Genomic DNA, 23479 nt, shown 5'->3' on the forward strand with positions numbered 1-23479 from the left:
TGGTACAATGGTTTATTTGCCGTAAACATCAATGTTTACGTTATTTTCTGACGCCACAGTGCCCATGTTTATTTATTATTGGAATTCTATGGATAAATTTGTCATATGTGTCATGTATAACAAAGTAATCATTCAAAAAACATAACTCGCTTAAACTCCCGAGTTAACTCAGCCAGGGCAACGGTAGGCACTGACAATATTATTGTTCGGTGCTTTGAAGTCGATTCGCGTACATCTCTTTCCTGAATATATGAAACGGGGACACAGCAACGAATCGAAATGGGTAAATATCTCTCGATTTACCGGATACAGGACAGGCCTAAATCGGTATGAACTTGAACTGATTTGTGAAGTCGAATCGTAACGTAGTTAGTAGCCATCATCACACTAGCCGCGTTACCAGTGTTACCGCGGGTGCGTATCGATCGATACAACTTTTTTTGATATATTTTTAGTCGTTATAACGATCATTTGATATAATTATTGAATCATATAACAACAAATAATATACAAACAAGTTGTATAATTCTTATTTAATATAATGATCATTATATCGAATAAAATTTATTATAACATACTTTGAGTATAATGCTTATTTCCGATAATGAATAAATTGTATAACACAAATTCTTTCTAAGGCACAGTTAGAATAAAAAAGAATGTACAATAAATTAGATCCATCGTTTACTAGAAAAGTAGATTAGGTTAGAACTGTGACCTCTACACACAATGCGCTGTTACCAGAAAAATAGGTTAGGTTAGGTTAGAACTGTGACCCTTAAACATAAGTATGTACTGCTATCAGAAAAGTAGGTTAGGTTAGATTAGAACTGTCATCCCTTCAAAAAGGAATAAAATTAATTCATGAAATGTTTTATACTGTTTGCAAGTTATATTATACTAGTCGTATATCAATAGATAGTTATACCATATGACGGTTATTATAAATAAGTGTTATACGAAATAATTATTATACAAAATAAAAGTAGATATTTTGTTTTTATACCAAATGTTAATTATGTCTAATGAGTGATTATATCCTTCAAATATATACCAAATGTTGTTATATCAAATGTTACTATACCAAACAAAGTTATACCAATCATTACACACCCCATTACCACATACAATGGCGATGGACCTTTGCACCAGGGCACCAGGTATTATTTCATACAATTATCACGTGTGTCATAATTACTTATTTTGCATTACTTCCTTTTTTATGCCATACCTACTTCTGCTTGTTGTTTTACGTAGTTTACGTAGTTTGTTCGTCATGTTTGATTTGGCCAAGTCAACAAAAGTTAGCACCTAATGTAAAATTAAGGTTTGATGTAATAAAAAACAAACCTGCAAAAAAGATAAGTACAAATAGGAAACCTACTAACATGGGCATAACCAACATAACATATGCAATGGGCAATATCTCAGAGGAAAAAAATCTATAGAGAGGACAAGCCGCGCGCGGCCTGGTCGCAGATGTAGGCCCATTGGGCCTACACCGCCGCCAGTTCGCCGTCCGCTGTCATCGAGTGTACACGCGCGCTGTTCACCCACGAAAAACGAGTTTTATCAAAAATGCCGAAGTGTGCAATAATAACTTGCAAACATCGCAGTGACCTGAATAATTTCCAAGCCGATAGGATAACATTTCATAGGTAAATACTATTTATTTCCTTTTATTTCACATAAAACACGAATTCAACGTAATACTCCGAGTTGTACCATGTAACCTTACGTTTGCTTGTGCTTTAAAACGTTCATTATACATTGCGGCTACACAAGGAACATATTGTAAACAGTGTAGTGTTTTGCGCCGCAATGAACGGTGTACAAAACGATTCACTCAGTGAGACATTTTTCTCGGAAACGAGGCGAGGCGTTCCCGCTATTTATCGTTGAGTGCGTGCGCGATCGCGCTCGCTTATCGTTCGCGTGTACACATACATTGAAATGATGCGCGTGTATTGCGCAATAGGAGCGTCCAGCTACAAGTGTGTGTGGAATTGTGGATTAGGTGTGTGCGTGCATTATCTTTACAATTACTGGTGCTTTGTGTGGGTTGCGCAGACCTTGCGACAGGCGTATTCTATACAAATCGCCCGGCATGACCTATTTCCCGAAATCTGTGGGCAATATTCACAACATCAAATCTTGTTCACATGAAATTATTTTTTAGTCACGCGTAAAATACCATCAAATCTGTCATTCCGTGTCCAAACGGTCCTTACGCTTCCACTGCAATAAGGACCAGTTTCTCTTTTAATTTTAGATGAAAACGCCTTTAATACACTCGAAGCATATAGACCCTTTTGGCGTGGGAAGCCACAACAGTAAGTATATTCTAGAATTAGCCTGAATTGTAAATCAGTTGAGCACATCCTGCCTATGTAGTGAACGGACAATTTCATTACAATATTACAAAGTAACTTTATGAATGAATATTCAATTTAGCTTTGTAATAATCTATTTAGCAGGATGCGTATGTACCTATACATATAAAATATGCAAGAATAATTCCAAGAAATTTATGTTACAATTATTAAAAAAATATTACCAAGGGGGGATTTAAGGTAGTTTCCCTCCATGGCCCAACTTATGTTTCCATCCTGCATATGTCAGGGGTTAAACCTTTAAATCAATTGTTTGATCCGTACTGAACACATTGCCTATATGTGTACGTCATTCTAATCTATAAACACAAAACAACTTTCTGTCAATTTGAGGAAAATATTAATAACAAAAAAATACAATAATTAATTGTCAAAGTCCATGGTAAGCGGAAAGTTACTTCCTCGTCAAGTTAACACATATAAATATGTATGTCATTAGTGTCATTAATCATTACACATGTATATGTGCGTATATACTTGTACATTACTATCACTACACCTTATAAATTATGGTGGAACAAAGAATTTCACATACTTACAAACGGGGATTTCTATTCTATTATTTCATTGGCCTACAAAAAAAAATCAGTATCCTTTAAGAAAAACATACCATGCCCGTTCTTTGCTTTACTTCTCGTGCGAATCGCTAGACTCGCTGTTAGGTACGACTATGAGTACATAATAAATCTAGACGACAGTTAACCATAACATAAACAGTAGGTATAATACGTGCTAATAAAATGAAAGCGACAACTAATCAAATATAATGTAACAAAAAAATTACGCCAGACATTGGGTCGGCACTTTCGAGCTACACCACCTGAATAACATTACGCAGACGAGCGCGGAATATTACGAACCAATACATAATACGTGACTTCCAGGACTTTAGGCCGTTGACAATGCTTAGGTACCTAGCGCAGGTGAGTAGAAATCTGAAGAGCTGATGACTCGATATCAGTAACGATTGTACGCAATCGAAAGCTCGTATTTTTGTTTCAACACTTTCAACTGTGTTTTAACTCTACGATCGGTCAGCTCAGCTATTAGTTCAGCTCAAAAACGTTTTTTTTTATCTCTAAAATGGCGATTAAAATACACTGCATGCTATATTTGAAATGAAGTTAAATAAAATTTATTCGAAACCACGCCTGCCTGCACCACGCCCGTAGGAGTTAACCACCGCACCGCTAAGGTTCACTATAGGTACGTGACCTCTGGGGCGGTGTTAAAAGTGCGAAAACTCGAACAATACTGTCTTCCAGAAAATCATACGGTTGTACTCAATACATTGCTATCTACTAAAGCCGTTTCGCTAAGCTCAGGAATGATCGCTTACGCCGTGGCTTGCGTGGGCGACGGTCGCGCGATGGTCGCGCGACGGCGATGCGACGCATACGAAATCAAACCTTATCGATATGGAAGTATGAGACGCGACGCAAGACACGGCGTTATAGATTGTATAGATACGTGAGAAGGTGTGAACAACAAACTGAATTAGAATAACCTTATCAATCCCTCTACTCAGGTAAGTAAAATCCTAATGAGAACGTTCTGGACAAAACATTACGTCAATGTATTCAGGTTTTTTTGCCACGCGGACGATGTACCCGACGAGTTTTATTTAGAAACAAAGATAATTAGGAAAACAAATACAAAACAAATGCACATTAATTAAAGTTATTTTAGTAATGTGCTAAAATCCTCAAATCCGGTTAAAAGGAAGTAAATCAAAATGTTATGCGCTAAATTTAGCATTCAAATCTTAATTGGCAACATATCAGACAAGGTTTAGCAAAATTTATTATAATATACCTAAGTACCTATATTATAAGTGAGATCGCATGTTATGATGATATTTCTGAATAGCGTTCAAATCTTAATTGGCCATCAAGCGCGACTTCAAGTATTGACAAGGCAAGTTGTGCTAGAGGGGCAAGTAAGGTTTAGCAAAGTTTATTATAAGTACCTATTTGTTAAACATATGATGAATAAAAGACTGCTACATAGAATAAGATCACATATTGTTATGATACATAATACTTCTTCTGAATGACCGTTATGACAAAACAGTAGTGCGACCCAGGATCGATAACATATGTAGATAAGGCAACTATTATCACACTTGACATTGTCTATGACTCACTCGACTGTAATAAGTTGATAACAATAGCACATGGATCTAACATTTCAAAGTCCGGAAGTAGATCAAACATAATAATTATGTTTTGACAACGAAGGACACTTCGTTATCATTTATACATGAAAGTTCATTTCGAACGTTGATATTTATTTAACCTAAGAAATTAGATGAAGCATGGTAAAACAAAGGGGAGAGAGAGTGGCGCGAACTACTGAAGCCGAAAGAATGATAATTAAAATGATTATCAAAGGACAATATTATACAAAGCAACCTAATTAGCAGCTTCTATTTATATGGATTCAATCTTGCCAGCAGTGATCTGAGCAGTGATAAAAGAGCTATAAACCAAAAGTGAAGCCGAACCAGAAATATATGAGTTATATTATATGACTACACGCCATGTTGCTGCAAGAGTATGTGTTTATATTTTCAACATACATTATGTATATTCCAGCCTTTAAATTTCGATCAACTCACTCAAATAAATGTGGTAAATGAGAGAATTCTGCGTCGATGGTAAATCTTCTGACTTCACTTACCTAGGAACACAGACGGAGTGATAGATGCCGTAGTTCCGTAGCACGTGGATGAACTCGGGCAGGGTCCGACACGCGCCCATGATACTGAAGGCCGCGAGCGTACTGTTCCATACTATCAGCGTCCGTGTTAGCTCGAATCTGGTAAAGACAACCACATTATTAACCCTTACAGTTCAATCAATATTCTTATAGATAACCTAACCACAAAATTAAAATTTCGAAAAAAACCCCCGACATAATAGTACCGATTTTCATGAAACATGGCTAAGAACATTCCCGACTAATTCAGCTTTCAAACAAAAAAAACTAAATCTAAATCGGTTCATCCGTTCGGGGGCTACGATGCCACAGACAGATACACACACAAACAGACAGACAGACAAACACGTCAAACTTATAATATAACACCCCGTCGTTTTTGTCGGGGGTTTAACATAGGATAAGCTAATATTATTGAAAGCATCCAATTTGAAACAACCAACGTCCGGGCTGACATATTTTGGGACAGGTAAACATGGAACAATTTGCCCTCCGGTGTTATACATATACAGTAGGACGGACATGTTTGATGGAATGTTACTGTCAGATACATATTTGTAATATTTGGATGCGGAGTTCTATTATGGGATGATTATATAATACACGCGATATATGTTTTGTAAGTATATTATTTGCTACAACTAGGGAACAAATCAAATTAATATTTTTGATTTGTTATTTTTTCAAGTACTATTTATATGAATTAAAAATTGAAATTGATATCATATCATACACGAAAGAAATAGTGGTAATGACGTTAGCCGCGTAAGCTGAAGACCCAAAAAGGAAAAACGGAACCCTTATAGGATCACTCGTGCGTCTGTCTGTTCGTCGTCAAAGCCAATTTTCTCCGAAACTACTGAACCGATTAACTTGGGTTCGATTCCCGGCTCGATTATTCGCAAAAATGACTTAAGTTCCTACCTACTAAAAAGGCTAAAAAGGAGGCGCTAGCCCTTCTTGTAGTGTACGGAACCCTTACAACGCGAGTAGAACTCGCACTTGGCCGGTTTTTTTTTCAACGGGCTCATTCGGTTGAGTGGGATATAATTTTGAATGACGGTAATGTGAGTAGGAGTTGACAAGACTTTTCAATAATAAACAATGACATTTACAAATTTTAATTAGATTTAGCGCGTTTGCCCAACGAACTCTTAGTAGAAGGGCAAATAACTTGAAACGATTTGCGTCATTCTGGGCCATAAGTTCGTATGTTAAACAGGTAGGTTGGTTTTTTCGTCATTGGACGGTTTTTTATCGTTTTTTTGTAATATAATATTTTTTCATTATTTTAAGCTTTTAACAGGTTAATTTTAGCACTGGAACCAAAACAATAACGAGTATTAATTTGTGATAAGCAATAATATTAAAATAGAGATCTGAACTTGCATAAAGATTAGATATTGTATCGCTATATGTATCAGTCAGCTGATATAGAATACGTCGTTTAGTATTTTACAGTACATAATTATGGTGATTTTTTCCGCACGAGTACGCAAAGTATTACATTACTTGTCATGTCGAAACTTCAAAGGGTCATATCAAATACCGTTCTGTAAAACGTCGTAACGTACTAAAAGGAAATTCGTAACTCGTGTCGTTTTTAAACGCTCCCTTCGGTTGTTTTAATTTATCGGCACTAGTTTAGGACGTCCTCTTTTCCGCCCTTGTATCGTAATATAATATGTATTATAAACCCTACGCCTACAATCAACGTATTTTGTATATGTACATTTTCACTACGATTCATAAACGAATGGGTTTTCTTTCCCTTACATTTTCTTGTTTACACTACTAACGTAAGTCATTAGCGAGAAATGCTATTGTATCGACACCGTAAATGTGGCACTCATGGATCATAAACTTTATCAGTAAATGGCATGTCGTAAATGAAAGAAATAAAAGGTAGTCTAAATAGAATATAAAAAAGTAAAATTAATCTCCTTGATTACCTACATTGTTCGTAACATTTTGCAATGATAGTTTAAGGCATATCTAGAACTTATCTCAGAGGAAAAGAAATAAGGATTGACATTATCTAATCATTTGATTAAATAGTCTGGTATTGCTGAGGGTTTGCCTGAATTATTTGCGAAATATAATATAACATATATTTTTAGTGGACCCCCACTAACCGTCTAAAATGAAATGATCGAACATTATTGCCAAAAATTCATTGAAATGATACAGACTTTATGTGTGTACTTAATAAACGACACCTGTCACACAACGGATGGTTACCGGGAAACAAATATTTTCTTGTATAGAAGCATTGGAACTTTGGAAAAAAGGCATTAATAAGAAGTTTAGAACTGTAAAATAATAAGAATAAGATGCATAATTATTATACCTAGATATTTTTCTGGCACGAACGTCAAGTTGTAGGTGCTTGACAAAATAAAAACATCGACAATTCTTTTATCGATAAATAGCCCTACATAAGGTTATTAATTACCTCTAATAATAATCTCTAAAATCTTGAATAATATTGTAAGAACTTATGAACAAACTCTTAAAATATGGTTCGTTTTATTATGATTGTCCATTTATTTTCAAACAATGTGACATTTGTATAAAACATTAATGTTATATACACATAAATTCAAGCGTATATTACCGAAACGGGGTAGGCAGAGCACATGAAACTACTCAAGATTTAGTGCCACGGCAATAATTAATGACATAAGTATTATAATTAATGACATATAATGTAAGCTATCTACTGATGTGCCGACGGAAAGTTTCCAAATTTCTGAAATTTTCACATAGGAAAACTTCGGAAACTTTCCATTCTTTGTATGGACAATTGTATGGATGGAAACTATCCATTTCATAAATTTAAATTCCCTTTATTTTTCGTGAAACTTTCGTGAATTTTTCATGAAATTTAAGATTTTTTTGGAAAGTTTCCGAAACTTGCACATCACTAAAACTATCGATGAACTAAGTATGGGAAGGAAGTCACTAGTGTCACTTCATTCGTGCTAGAAAAATATCTAGGTATAATAATCATATTTGATAATGTGGATTTCGCATAAGCCTGAGGAAATATCCGTGATTCGGTATTGTGAGAAAGATGATGATTGTGTCATGTGTCATGTGACATCTTGTCGGCAAGCAATTGATTGATGATGGAATTTAAATACCTTATGTTTCTTGTTAATAAAGTTCAAGGGCGATTGTCAGAATTTCAATGAAATTGAGTAATGTATTGACGCATGTCGTATAACAAGAATAATAAAACAGGATTTTAACACAAAACGAAATGTAATCTATACGCAACTAAAATCAATAAAGGCGAAAAATCCTTTGTCTGTTATAGTGACTTAAACCGCTAACCCAATGAAATTTTTTGGCATAGAGATTATGTCGTCGCGAGATCTAGACTGCCCGTCATTATGTCATTAAAAATTTAGGAAACGACGTGTGATCTACGTTGTCCCAATCATGTGCTAGCCCTGTAGAAAAGACTTTTAAGTAAATCGCAGGCGGAAGCTACTAACGAATACATTAGCCTAGTCCAAAATATTTAAATGTAGGCTTTTAATTATTATAAATATGAAATAAAACTATGAAAACGCTACATTCCGACGTTTCGAACCCTTTACAGCGAGGTTTAGTTTTATTCCATGAGTAACTATCGCGCTCACCATCATATAAATCGCATATTTATAATCCTCTTTTCTTACAATTAGAATGTTCGTTACCGACATAATAAAGTCTAAGATCCTGAACTTCATGAAACAAGGGATTCTAATTACCGTAAAAGGTGTCATCTAATTTCCGCGCCCGAAGCCAACGACCTGTAACCTGAAGCCGAGCGGATTAGGCTGTCATTCCATACGAGGCCAATCCGAACTTACATGTGTATCGAAAATGATATCTTTTTATCACTCCTATAGTACATATACCGTGGGCCTGAACAACCCGAAAGATTTTAACGGAAATGAAATTATCTGGATTTGGCTTAGATTCAGAGATCATTACATCTTTCTCTAAAACTGTTTTTCGTTATAACTCAGACAAAAACGCATTTTTGACTGAAGTTTACACCACTATGTATTTTAGTATTGTCATACGAATTGACAGATATTATTAAAAAAAAAAAATCTTTGCAAAACCTGAAAAAAAAACTAATCAACTTAATTTTTTGGTTATGACACTTATGACTTATCAAAAGCCCATGTAAAAGTATTTCAAAATCTAAAAAAAAGTACAAAAAAAATCATTGAATTGGAGATTCCAAATATTATAAAAGTCATATAATATTTTTTGTTTGTTTTTACATTAAAAATGTGTGGTTAAATTCTTTCGGGTTATAGTAGTAGTAAATAGTAGTAAACACTTTATTGCCCAGAACAAATTACAAGTACAGTGAATAATTATAATGGTTATGTACAAAAGCGAGCTTATCCCTTTAAGGGATCTCTTCCAGCTATTCAGGCCCACGTAGGTGTATTATAAGGATGAGTACGAGTGAAATACGTTGGTGAATGACATCGTTTGGATATTATTTTGATGTCAAAAGTGTACGTTCGCATTGGCCGCCATTACATGCGTAGGTCGTTAACCCTCGAGCCATTCACGAATTTCAGGCATAACGCTAGTGTTAGTACAAACTGAATTAATAGATCTTAGACTTATAAATAAATATATATATTTTTATCTACGTTTTATTTATACATACATACATACATACATACAATCACGCCTATAAAGGGGTAGGCAGAACACATGAAACGACTAAAGCTTTTGAAAGAAAACGAAACTATTTGCAGTGACAGGTTGCCATCACGCCAATCGCCTTCTACGACACCCACGGGAAGAAAGGGGTCAAATTACAGAGTCAATAGCTACTTCTGCCAAGATTTGTATAAGTACCAATAAAATAAAATAAACTTTTAATGAATTATGTATGTGGATGCATTCACTACAGTGAAGGTAATCTATGTGTTGAGATTAAGATGAACTGTTCGGTGTTGGTGGTATAAACTTGACCTAAATAAAATAGAATCATGAATAATTAAATAATTATGTCCACTGGTGGATAATCGTTTTGGCTGGTGTATATAAGTGGATTATGTGGGTAAAATATAAGATACATGGTACATTTGTCATTTTAGGCAATTTTTTTACGTAATTACAAGTTACGACATTTCAAGGCCCGAAACTGTCTATTTTCAAACACAGAAATAATCATGCTGAATATTTCATATAGTAGCACCCAAAAGAAAGGAACGATTAATTATAGTGAAACCTACAAGTAGTATTTATGTGGTATTAATCAAAGATTTTCATACATATTTCTTTAAATTACTAACAATCCAACCTGATCGTTTCAGTGAAGTATGTACCTAACGACAGGGGCAGCTCACTCCGCGTTTCTATCGCCGCGCTGCAAGTACATGCTTGCGGCCGCGAGTTCGCGGCCTAATCAGGGGTGGCGCGCGTTCTCACGGAACGCACGTTCGCACGTTCTATTGTTACTTTACGTCGCGAGTTTTTTTTTAAGGTTCTTATGCGATGTCCGCTTGTGGAATGGCTAATAATGCTTAGTTAAATAGATATAATGAATAAAATAAATACCATAGGACATTTTTACACAGATCTACTATATTAAGTACCCCGGAAATGTTCAATAAGGCTTGTGATGTTGGAACTTAAACAAAAATATATAAATACTATAGATATACCTAGAAAGTACCCAAGACTTGAATATAATAGTATAACATTTTATCTGAGTATTAATTCGTTTTAATCCATAGGCAACCCTATCCCCGGACGCCGCGCACGTGCGGCTCGTTTCTTTGTAAGAATTTTGTAGGCATTTAAAAAGGCGGCATGTCGTGAACATCAAAGCAGTGGGCCTTCTGTACTTGTACTATTATATATTCTGTGATTATACATGAATGCCAACATAATTAATGAAAACTTATGTCATCGACGATGCCATTGATTCCTTTGATCTGACGCCAACCTCAACAAGTTTAAGGGTAACAAGTAGATATAGGTACATAGTGTATGTAGATTCAAATAACTATTTTGACTCAGTAAATCAAAAAGAAACGGCCTCCGGAACGAATCCATCCCACTTCTGTCCCAATCCTGCGCAAATTCTTGTCAGTCACTAACGTTAGGCAAATCCTCCGTCACACTGTTTTCCTAGCGGTATATCTAGGCTGATGGTGTAGTTAGGTACAATACAAAATAATCTCCAAAATATCCTATAAGTCCAAATAATCCTATAAGTATAAGTAATCCGCCATCATAATATAACTTATCACTAAACTTTTTGCTACACTAGCTTCAAAATTACGAGCATGTGTCGTTCAATGTGACCAAACCAAAGTTACATGTTTATTCTCTTTATGGCACTTTGCGAATAAGTACGAAACTGAATTATAATATGTTTAATGACAGTTCTGTACGAAGAAATGGCCGTAGCGTCCATTGATTGATACGCGTTACATAACGCTCCGTCTTGCGTGAGCGACGGGCGACGCGACGCGATGCGACGCGATGCGACGGCGATGGCTCAAGGTCATCGCGTATCCATCGCGCGAAACTTCGGCACTAGCATTTTGGTGATTAGAATCACAAGATTCGCCGTCTTTCACAATGTGCAAATGGTCTAGCGGGTTTGACTTCTAGGTGGAATCGTTTGCGCCATGAGTGTCGTGAGTTCGAATCTCGGCTCACGCAATCTTTTTGCATTTTTATTTACTTTTTTTCTTTTATGTTCTACTAGCTTTTTCCCGCGGCTTCTCTTGAAAGACGGACAAACAAACAGACACACACACACACACTTTCCAGTTTAATCAGTATGGATTATTTGATTTTGTTTACCTGCTTATTTCTTTCCCTAAGATTCTACTTTCTTATTTTTTTTAAGACTTTCTACTTTCTTATTTCCGGGTTTTATACTAACAAGGAAAGTTTTAAGTAGCACACAATAATACTGCATTTTGTTTTTATTAACTTAATGTTTATTTTAATCCATACTAATATTATAAACGGGAAAGTGTGTGTGTGTCTATTTATTTGTCCGTCCTTCACGGCAAAACTGAGCGACGAATTAACGTATACTATTTACTTATAACGAATGCTATTTACTTAATGTTGAAATGAAAAAATGTCATACAGTGTAACCCAGTGTTTTTTAATGCTGCCATCTAGTGTCGACTGGCATAACCACTACACTAAGAGCCCTTATTCCTTAGAGCGTTCATCAATTTCGTGAAATAGCTATTGATAGATGGCGTTGGAGCTCGGTACGCGAGCCACCGGTAACGCAACACACAGGCAAGAATGATATTGATAGTTTTGAATTTAATTGCTAGTAACAATTCTTTTGGTTTCATGTGTTAACTTTTTTGTAAAGTTTACAAGAGATAAGAATATATTATTATTATATGGTACCTACTAATTGTAAGTAACTTAAAATAAACAGTTTCAAAGAGCTGAGCTGTGTGCATAAAATTACATGTGTTATTGGCCCGGCTAATGAGATCAAATATGGTCGAGTTACGATAAGTAGAATAGCAGTTCTGTTATTCATTTCCTGACTCGATCATGTGACCTTGGACATCATCGAGATCGACGCTGCTCATCAGCCCAAATGTAATAAGCCCAAACATAGTGGAGTTATTATGAGTAAAATAGCAGTTTTGTTGACCATATCCTGACTCCACCATGAAAACCAGAACCTCATCCTGGGGGCCGGTTTTTGAATCTCACATATGGGATTTGTCACTAAAATACCGGTTGAAAACAGTGAATTGCTTAGTATTTTCAGTGACAATTTTCTGAATTCGAACGCCTGAGACTCAAAAATCGGTCCCCTGGTCCCGAAATATAATAATAATTCAAACTCTGATCAGATTTCAAGTAAAATTTCTTGGATAAAATTGCATGTGTAAAAATCAGGCGGACCGTATGCCTGTTTGCCACCAACAGGATCAAGATTTGTTTAGTCGCAGTACCTATACAGCACTTCTCAGAACTATCTAGCTGCTTACGCTTACGAGAGCACGGTGCGCCGGACTATCGAACGTAGGTCCACTGTCTATGAGCGCTGGGCGCAGACTGAACTGGCCCCGTAGCCGAATGGCATTTCTCCGACGCCAAACGAAAGCGATACGCCGCTGGCTCTGTCGCGCCAATACGCAAGCGCGATAGAGATAGATATCTACTAGCGCTTCGTTTCGTGAGCGTTTCGTGAGCGATTGTGCCATTCGGCTAGCCACCCTGAGCAGTGAACGGGCCCGTGTCAGCAGTGTATTTTATTCGAATTTTATGTGCTTTAAAAAATATCTATCGACACAAAGGTATGTCTTATATGTATTTTTTTTTGTATATGGCAACAAGAAGTTCTGGTTTAGGATAATATTATTATTTAAGAGTTACAATAAATGCAGGAATCGCAGGAATTACAATGAACGCCCCTTAAAGAGTAGTCTAATTATATTTTTTTTGTATGGGTACCTTTCCTTGTTAGTATAAAAGCCGGAGTTATTAAAAATAAAATTAAAATAAGAATGAAGATTCTTACAGAAAGAAAAAAGTAAACAATCAAATAATAGAAAATAAAAGAAACAAAAATAAAACTGCAAAAGCACGCCTCAGCCGAGGTTCGAACTCACACCGCTGGCGCGGCGTCCAGACTCCAGGGTGGCTAGCCGAATGGCACAATCGCTCACGAAACGCTCACGAAACGAAGCGCTAGTAGATATCTATCTCTATCGCGCTTGCGTATTGGCGCGACAGAGCCAGCGGCGTATCGCTTTCGTTTGGCGTCGGAGAAATGCCATTCGGCTACGGGGCCAGACGTCGAAACCGCTAGGCTACGAGCCCGTTGTAATAACTAGTTAATTTTGTGATCCTATTCACCAAAGTCAAGTGCTAGTACATATATCGTAAGGTCATCGCACTAGTGTTTCATATTTTTAGTTCACACTTAAATTTTAATATTTTACGCAGACAATCTCGTATCACCGTGCACATAATCAAAGGCTGTCAATACAAGTTACAAAAGTTGTAATTTCCTTACTTTTTAGGCACATTACTCCTTTGGTCAACTTATGTTAATTTGAATATTTTGAATTTTTATTATAAGAAAATATAAAGAATGAAATGTGAGACTAATAATCAATCGTTATTTCTCTAGTCCGACCTCTCTACGTATTGAATTTGCTTCTAAAAATCAAATAGCTTGATCGCGCGCCCATCGCCATCGCATCGCGTCGCATCGCCGTCGCGGGCCGTCGTGGGCCGTCGCTTACGCAAGACACTCCCATATGAACACAGCGGTTTGATCGCATCGCGTCGCATCGCGTCGCTTAACATTCGCATGTTCATCGCTAGTTCGTCGCGTCGCATCGCCGTCGCGTTCCGTCGCCCACCTAAGACAAGTCCATAGAGATAGAAGGTTTGATTTCGTCGCATCGCATCGCATCGCGTCGCCGTCGCGGGTTCGTCGCTCACGCAAGACGCGGCGTAAACAAGAAGACAGACGTAGCTCTGCGCTCCGTGGCGATCTGCTGATTTGATCTCCTCGCATTAGGCTTTGATAAATTCGTTGCAATGAGCAGTTGTCATCGTCATCTATTTGAGATGGCCTCCAGTTTTAGTAAAATTAATCAAAAATTACCTCACATACTTCTTTTGGAAACTGGACAAACCCATGCATAATAGTACATTACGATACAAGTGCGTAAAAAAGTAAATTCCTTTTTTTACGCACTTGCATCGTAATGTACTATTTGAGTACAGATGGTGTTTTTTTTTTCACGAAATAGTACATTACGATACAAGTGCGTAAAAAAGGAAGTTCGAAACGAGTGGCGATAAATTAAAACACGACCGAAGGGAGTGTTTTAAATCGACACGAGTTCCGAATTTCCTTTTCGCACGAGTATCGTACGACGTTTTTCAGTACATATGGCCATCCGAAGTTTCCTCGCACTAGTGCGAGAAGTGGTTCATTATATGCCAGGTCGAAACTTCGGAGGCTCATCTGTACTGAAAAACGTCGTACGATACACGTGCGAAAAGGAAATTCGTAACTCGTGTCGATTTAAAACACTCCCTTCGGTCGTGTTTTAATTTATCGCCACTCGTTTCGAACTTCCTTTTTTACGCACTTGTATCGTAATGTACTATTTCAGTACAGATGGTGTTTTTTTTTCGCACTAGTATCGTAATGTACTATTTTTCTCTGACTCGTGTCGATTTAAAACACTCCCTCCGGTCGTGTTTTAATTTATCGCCACTCCTTTCGAACTTCCTTTTTTCGCAATTGTATCGAAATGTACTATTTCGTCGTGTTTTAATTTATCGCCACTCGTTTCGAACTTCCTTTTTTACGCACTTGTATCGTAATGTACTATTTTGTGGGCATTAATAACGTCAAAACTTAACACCATTTCAACCTGAGCCAATGACGTTGGGCGTTTCGCAGAAGCATCGCAGCAGAAGTAAATATGGCAGATGTGAGGTGTAGCTGTGTCAATAAACTAAAACCCGCTAATTTCGAAATAAACCTCCCGGGTCTTGTCCATACATGTCATTTTGTCCGAATGTCCCCTACGCGTTACGTAGACAAACAGAAGTAGTGTTCCCCGCTCATTAGGCTCAAATAGCTAGGAAACGAAAGTACCCATCAGCATTTGTGATTAAGTGCTAAAGCGGAAAACACCGGCAATGCTAATTGACTGTCAAATAAGCACATTATTTGATTGCACGATACGTCTGACTGAACCTTACGTCGACGCGAGCATTCATTGAGATCTTTCTTTACAGAAGTACGTAGTGTACGTACCCGGCGACAATGATTGCACATCGGTTTTTCGTCTTAGTAAGAGCGTTGTCTCTTTCTTGCTTATTTGACGTTAATTGTCTCTTTCCAAAGACCGATGCGCATTCTTTATCGCCGTTTACGTACGTTCGTTTAGGTACGTTCATCAAGTAAGACAATAATAAAGTGTGAATGGGTTAAAAAAAATTGCGTCCCGTAAAATAGCTAGTCCATATACTCCATACTAAACATACCTAATAAAAATAATGATGTACCTTATCTAAAAGGCAAGTAACTAAGTTAAAATGTGTGTTTTAGTGTTTATTCGGAGTAGATACTCACGCTGCTCATTTTGGAACGTAATAGACGGGAGACTACTATACGCAACAACGAAAAATCGAAGTGATTTTCAATAAGAAAGGCGGTTCAAGTTTTTATTGGGTAGATTAAAAACAGTTTATTTACTTTATCAAATAGCTTGTTTTTCTAGAAAATGCTGCAAAATCGGTTAGATTAGCCACGATCCAGTTCCGATCAAGGATGTATGGTATGGTCCATTAACATCTAATAGGCATATGGATCGTTCAGATCGTTGTGACGCAGGTGACGGAATTCCCAAAGTGATGATGCGATATTGTGGGCAATGCAAGCCTTTCGGCTGTAAAGCAGTAACTTAAATTAAAAATATATTAAATTTATTAAATTCAAAAGTTTTTACTCAATTATTTTAGCAATCATTACTTTTTAATCGCCGAAATTATTGTTTTACGTATGGTACAGTGTCTCGTAATAACCATACTGTCAATCCAGCTTATTTTTTTAGTATGAAATCACTTTTTATCGATTACAGAATGGTTTTCCACCGTATTTTCTCGGAAACGTTCGTATTTGTCGTGCTAGTTCGGGCAAAGCTAGAACTTCTTGTACTGAAATAGCATGAATCGTCCGTGAGTTTCCGTGAAAATATATACGAAGTACTACATCTATACCTACTCGATTTAGGAAATAGGTACTCATCCCACATATGAATCTGCACTTAAGTATTAGTCCAATAAGTTGACTATTACGATACGGCTTATGACATCACACGCTGCGTAGACGAGATTTCAATCGCCTTATCCCATAGTACCGTCTCTAGCGCTCCTCCGCATAAGTTCGACATAGACATCTGTTCGCTACGTATTGGCATCTTGTCTACACCGTCTGATTCCATTCTGGCCACTTCACTCGGCCTGTAGGCCGGTGGGGCAGACGGGCAGCTTAAGGGCAGGGAAGTGTGCCAAGCGTGCCCGAGCTTAAGTTACGTAACGTTGCAGATCAGATGCGGAGCTTATATAGAAAAGCCGAGGAACCCGTTTAGTGCTTACGGAACGGATTTTTGATACTTTCAATTTCGGAACCAGTCGGCCAGTTTCGTGCTATCGGTTCGCGATCGTCAAGTGTGGTTTATACATGGTTAAATAAAATAAATAATTGCTTGACGAAGGTATGTTATGCTACTCCAAATAATTTAAAAAGTAGGTAGGTACTTGTTATGTTTTTGCAAACATGCACTTACTGAGATTTATGGAGATCTTTACATCTACATGATGTAAAATAAATTAGGTATTTATTGAACATGCTAGGCTTTTGTACCATTCATGATGTAACTGACATGACATACTCGTATATTTTAGTTATCGCTTTTTAACCGATTTCATAAATGACGCACAATTTTGAGAAGCGGAACTGCTAATGAACGGCTTAAACGCTGGTATATGTTTAATTAAGCAATAAAGAATTGAATTGAATTAATTGGTTAATTCGGTTCTTTTTAAGACAAAAAATAAAACATAAAATCAGGGGCGGCTCACTCCGCGATCCTTTCGCCGCGCTACAAGTACATGCCGGCGGCCGCGAGTTCGCGGCCCATTCAGTGGCGACGACCTTCGCGTGGCGCAATAGAATTCAATGTCGTCTGCACGCGTGCGGTCCGTTTGTTAATGTAGGTAAGAATTTAGAATGGCGGCGTTTTGTGAACATCAAAGGAGTGAGCCTTCTGTACTTGTACTATTATATATTCTGTGATAAAATGTAAATAATCGTTTTGACTACGTCGTACCTATAGTACTTATGTATCAATCATGTAATAATGTTTTATGAAGCAGTTTCCTATAATCGTCAATTACTTTACTGCGTCTTTATGGCCGTGCCAATAATTAGCGAAATAGCGAGGAAATAACCTACAAAACTGGTTCTCTGGCGGTTGTCAGGGTGCTACTGCTATTGGATTCCAAGCGGTCAACGGACAGACAGCGAGTCGACGACGACGTCACACGAAGCCAGCATCTAATGTGAAGGGTGGTAGCGGTCCTATCGTCTAAACATGACTATTTCATTTATTTCTCCAAAATTTAAAATTTTGAGTATTAGTAATGTTTTGCTCGCTTGCGCTTACTTTTAATTTATGTAATTATTAAAGTGTTGTTTGTTTCTCGCTTAAGTGATTTGTAATCTTAGAGAAATAAATTATTTTTCTAATGTTTAGGTCCGTGGTTGCAAAAAGTTTCCGGAGACCCCTAAAGTCTAGAGTTCGAATTCGGCTATTGGCAACGTGCGTGACACAGTCATCTTATGGGCATATCGCCGTTGCGGCCGTTGGAATTGGAACTAATTTGACAGCATACAATTTAATATGGAAATGCCGACAAAATGAGGGCGGCACCAGTCGTGCACGTAGCGAATACTGACGTAGGTCATATTCCACTGGTTTGTCTGACCATTTGCCTCGTTCTTAGCAGGCAATAGTATATAGCCAGGACATAGTCAGGGGCACTAGGACAAGGTTCGGCCGGCAGTCATCGTTTACCACTTACCAGACTCCTACAATAACCACAATGTAAAAGATTACGTAACCATGCATTGCAGATCGGTCAGTGCGTTCGGGATTTCAGAGACTAGTGATGATTCAGATTCAGATTCAGATTCAGATTCAGGGGGTAACTCCAGCCAGCAGATCCTGCTGCAAGGACTAGGAAGGGGAGATTACAGGGGGAGGAGATTTTGTTACGAAATAGCACTGTAGGCTCACGTGACTCTGATGATTGAGCCTAAGAGGCAGCGAGTCGTTGGATATGTCTGCGTCACATCTCACCGACTAAGACTCGAACGCAGAATCAGACAGAGTACGTTTTCATACCGACTCATTGCGCAACAACCCCTGCTGCCCCGCCGTAGGCCCCCGCAGCCTGTCCAAGACACCGGAGCACCCAGTAGATAGGGTGGGGAGTGTAGGGTTTGCAGTCAGGATAGTAGGAGAGACGGGAGTTTGGAGCCGACCCGAATACAAGGCATCGTAAAGTCAGCGTGGGGTGAATAGATACTATACTTGGTGTGTAATAAATAGTAGGTATGTGAGGATAGGTGACTGCTTTAATTGTTATAACAAGAATTATTTCTTCCCCTTCGTTGTGTGTCGTGGTAGCAATATATCGTTTTTATTAGGTGGTATCTAATTCAAACTCCGGCGTATTAGGTCACCTGGGGAGTGTTAGTGGTGCTGGTGCTGCAGCCGGTTTCTGTTTCTTCTGGCTCTGACTCCGTGTCCGTTTCCGGTTGCCTGTAAATTCTCTCAGCTTCTTTCTTTAGTCTACTTCTATTTTCTGAAATCTGTTCCCAATAGCATCTGGGTCTGTTAGTGTAGTGACGAATGTCGTGGTTTAGGGAGTCTTCCCAAGTGTATATTGGGCGTCCCTCCTTCCTCGTATTTTCTTTATATTTTAACGCTGCGTGTAGAAGGTGGGGGCTTTCTCGTCTAAGGACATGCCCGTAGAATGAGAGTCGGCGGACTTTAATGATTTTGGTAATCGTTTTACCTTCTAGGATGTCGTGTATCTTTTGTTTCGGGCTATCCCTGACTACAAGCAGCATTTCCTTGAGTATGTGCCTTTCGTACCGTCTTAGGCGGGCTCTATTGGCTTTTGTCAGGGCGGTTACGTTTAACCCGTACGTCATGGCGGGGGAGATGACCATTTTATACATAAGTCGCGCTATTTTCCACTCAACTTTCTTTTCCTTGATGAATTTTGTCAAGATTTTTGAATTTCTTACGGCCTGATCGCATCTAGTCTTAATTGTGGCTCTCCTGTTATGACCTGAGGTGATGTATGTGCCAAGACATTTCATTTCCTTTAATGGCTGTATAGGTACCTCGCCAAGGTATCTTATCTGTTGATCGATTGTCGAACCTGCTGTTGGGTCTCTTATTATTAATTTGGTTTTACCTGCGTTTATTTTGAGTCCTACGGAGTCCAATAGGGTTGTTAGCTTACCAAGTAAACGGTCGATGACGTTTATACACTGGCCTAGTATAATTAGATCATCTGCATAAGACAGAATGATTGGCAGTCGGATTTCTTTGTCTTGGTCTAGTCTGACGTCTTCGTCTTCTTCTTCGAGCGTACGAAGTACGTCGTCCATTAGAATGGTGAACAAACGGGGAGACAATGGGCAGCCCTGTTTTACCCCTTTACCTTTCTGAACCGTGTCCGAGCATTGTCCGCACCAGGAAACAAATGTTTTTTCGTTCATGCATGCTTCTACAATCCTATTGGTGAGAGGGGCGTTCGTGCGAGAGTATATAATGTCCCTAAGTGCATTTAGATCAACGGTGTCAAATGCTTTCTCGATATCTAATGCCGTTATAAACAGTTTCGTTCCTTCCCTCCAGTTTATATCTAAGACCCGGCGAAGGGTAAAGATGTGATCCTCGGTGGATCTATTAGCCAGGAAAGCGGCTTGGTAACTTCCAAGTGGTTTTATTGTAGCATCCAGTTTTTCTAATAAGAAACTAGCATAGATTCTGTAGCCTACATTGCAAATTGATATTTTTCGAAAATCGCCTATAGCTTTGGGATGGCTTTTTTTTGGTATAGGAACTTGTTTGGTGAGTGCCCATTCTGCTGGAACCTTGTTGTTAATCCAGGCATCTTTCATGATGTTTGTGACATGTGAGATAAAGTCTGGGGGGGCCGCTTTGTACAGTTCTGGGACAATTTGGTCTGTGCCAGGGACTGTTCCGTTTCTCATGCGCCTGATTATACGACTTATTGTCTCACTGTCGGGGCTGTCCGAGTCCGGCAATGTACTATTGTGGCAATCGATGGGCGTCATAATCGGGCCTTCACATTTTTTAAGATCCGAAATCCACTGGGCCATCGGGATAAAGTATTTCTGCTGCGATCGCGACAGTTTTGTGCGGTGTTTTTGCAAGTATTTGTACGTTATTTTCATTCGTACTGCCCTATGTTGGTCGCTGAAGTTTCGGAAGAAGTAGGCGCATTCTTCTTCGTCGTCCTGTTCTATTGCCTTGCGAAACCGTTTTCTTGCTAGGCTGAGGTTTTTTGTATACAAATGTACATTCGGAAATTTGTTTTTTAGAAAAAGGGCCTTTTGTAGTTGCTCTTGGGCCATCTTGCTTCGTTCGGATCTTATTTTGCAATCCTGCGGAATGACCTTTGTTGATCTAATTAGAATCTTGTTAAGGTCCTCCCAGGTGGGGTTCTTGTTAGTTTTCCCGCTATCCTGCGCGATCGCATCTAAGCAAGATATGAGATTTTTACTTACTTCTTTTTGGAAAGTTATGAGATGTTTCTTGCTTTGAAGTGCCTCATAATTAACTTCTTTATAGTTGAATCGAGTGTCTAGCTCGTTTTTTAGTGGATTCTTGGGTTGGGTCCCATGTCGTGGTGTGTTGCGAGTAGGGTTTAGATTCCCGATCGTTCCCCAAATAAGTTTGTGGTCTGTTTTGATCTTGTTGGACCACTTACCTTGGATGGATGTAAACATGGTTGCGCTAGCTCGACTGCATATTATGTGATCTATTTGGGAGACTTTAGTTCCCATTCTCCACGTTACTTTACTCGATGGTCGGCCCCATAAGCTTTTAACCACTAAATTGTGTTGCTCGACAAAATTCGTTAGAAGGGTGCCGTTAAAGTTAGATATCTCATGAATTAAGTTTTTCTTGCATATATATGGCGACTGGTGCGTGACATCATTCTTGCCAATGCGGGCATTGAAATCTCCTAATAAAATGGGCGTTACTTTTTTTGGGCAGCGTCTTAGTATCGTCCCTATTGTACTTAAACATGTCGTAGAGTCGGATGGTACGTGTGTGTTAATAAACAGTATGTCTTGATCTTTTTGATTTCCGAGTTGTAGTCTAATATGTATAGCTAGTATGTTCTCATGTCTATTGTATGTGTTTATAATTTCGTACCTAGCTGCTTTGCTAATAAGTATTGCTATGCCTCGTCTTTCACGTGCGCGTTTCCCCCCGCTCAGAATCCAGTCATAATTATTCGAGGAGAAAGTTCCCCGGGCAAGGTGTGTTTCCTGGAGACCAGCAATGGTAATTTGGTGCCCGGCTAATTCTTGATCTATATTCAGTCTGTCATTTTGCGAGGCACGTCCTCTTACATTCCACGTTGCAACAGATAAGTTACTATATGTGTTAACTCGTGGCTCTGCTTTGGTTACCGTTTGTCTTATTAATCTAAGACCTGTGGCATCCGCTTCTTGTTGTTCTATGGAGTTATTAATACTCAGCGTTGATTGGGAGCTAGGAATACCCTCCGCGTTTTCAAGTGAGCTGGCGGTTGGCATCGAACTGTTTACGATTGCGCTGTTGTTACTAAATATTACGCTATCGTATTGATGGTTTTGAAAGTATAAGTGAATAGGCTTGGCCGGGGCTGTAAGACATGGCGGTGCCTTGTAGACTAGTGGTTGGTTTGGATAAATACCGTGGATGTACACATCTAAGACGAAAAACTCTGATGCGGCAATAATAATATCTTCCCCACCCCAAAAACCATCGTGGAACTGCTTGCGAATGTATGTGTCAATCTCATCCTTACTCGCTTGTAATGAATAGGCATTATTGCTATGTGCTTCGGTGACGCTATATAATAGGGCCTGCTTAATTCTGGGATCCTCTCTATTAACAGAAACATAGCTAGCCAATTCGCTCCGAATTATTTGATGGTCGTATTGGTCGGGTGATGAGGCTAGTACCCTGTTAAGTTGGTCTGCTATGGATCTATATAGACAATTACCATCTCTTTCCATGGGTATTACTTGTATGGTGGTCATGATAAATCGTAATTAGAAAAAGAAAAGATATTTTGATGAGCCTAAAGCCTAATTAGACAAATGAACAATTATTTAAAGAAAAATACGAGGGTCTCTGCCCTTTGGGGCAACAACAAAATTAGCAAAGCTTGTTGTCTTTGTCGTGGTGATATTGCCCAATTGCGGAGCGTGTCCGTTGTTTAGCAGCTGAAGGTATGTGCCATAAAACAACAGCTTTTCTTTTATACTTCCGGGGGTATTCCGTTTCGCTTTTTTTTTTGTCCGGGTATCTGACAATGGTTCGGGGTTTTTAATGTGCAGCCCTATGGTTGTGCAAAGCTGATCTCTCTACGTTGTTTACACCGAACACATGTTTTATGATGCGTTTTTTGTTTTAAACTAGCCGATATTTACGACTATTGATAATGGTACCGGCAAGTAGAAAGCGCCCTTACAT

The 23479-nt window shown here is 38.4% G+C and overlaps 1 protein-coding gene across 1 annotated transcript in view; it reads right to left on the reverse strand.

Moving 5' to 3' along the window:
• LOC125226087 (elongation of very long chain fatty acids protein 6) overlaps positions 1–23479 on the reverse strand; it is a 67040-nt gene that overhangs the window by 38294 nt on the left and 5267 nt on the right. The window contains exon 2 of the mRNA XM_048129939.1: positions 5076–5213. Coding sequence (XP_047985896.1) covers positions 5076–5213 — 138 coding nt within the window. The remainder of the gene's footprint in view (positions 1–5075; positions 5214–23479) is intronic.

Source organism: Leguminivora glycinivorella, chromosome 5, assembly GCF_023078275.1.
Source record: "Leguminivora glycinivorella isolate SPB_JAAS2020 chromosome 5, LegGlyc_1.1, whole genome shotgun sequence".
NCBI lineage: Eukaryota > Metazoa > Arthropoda > Insecta > Lepidoptera > Tortricidae > Leguminivora > Leguminivora glycinivorella.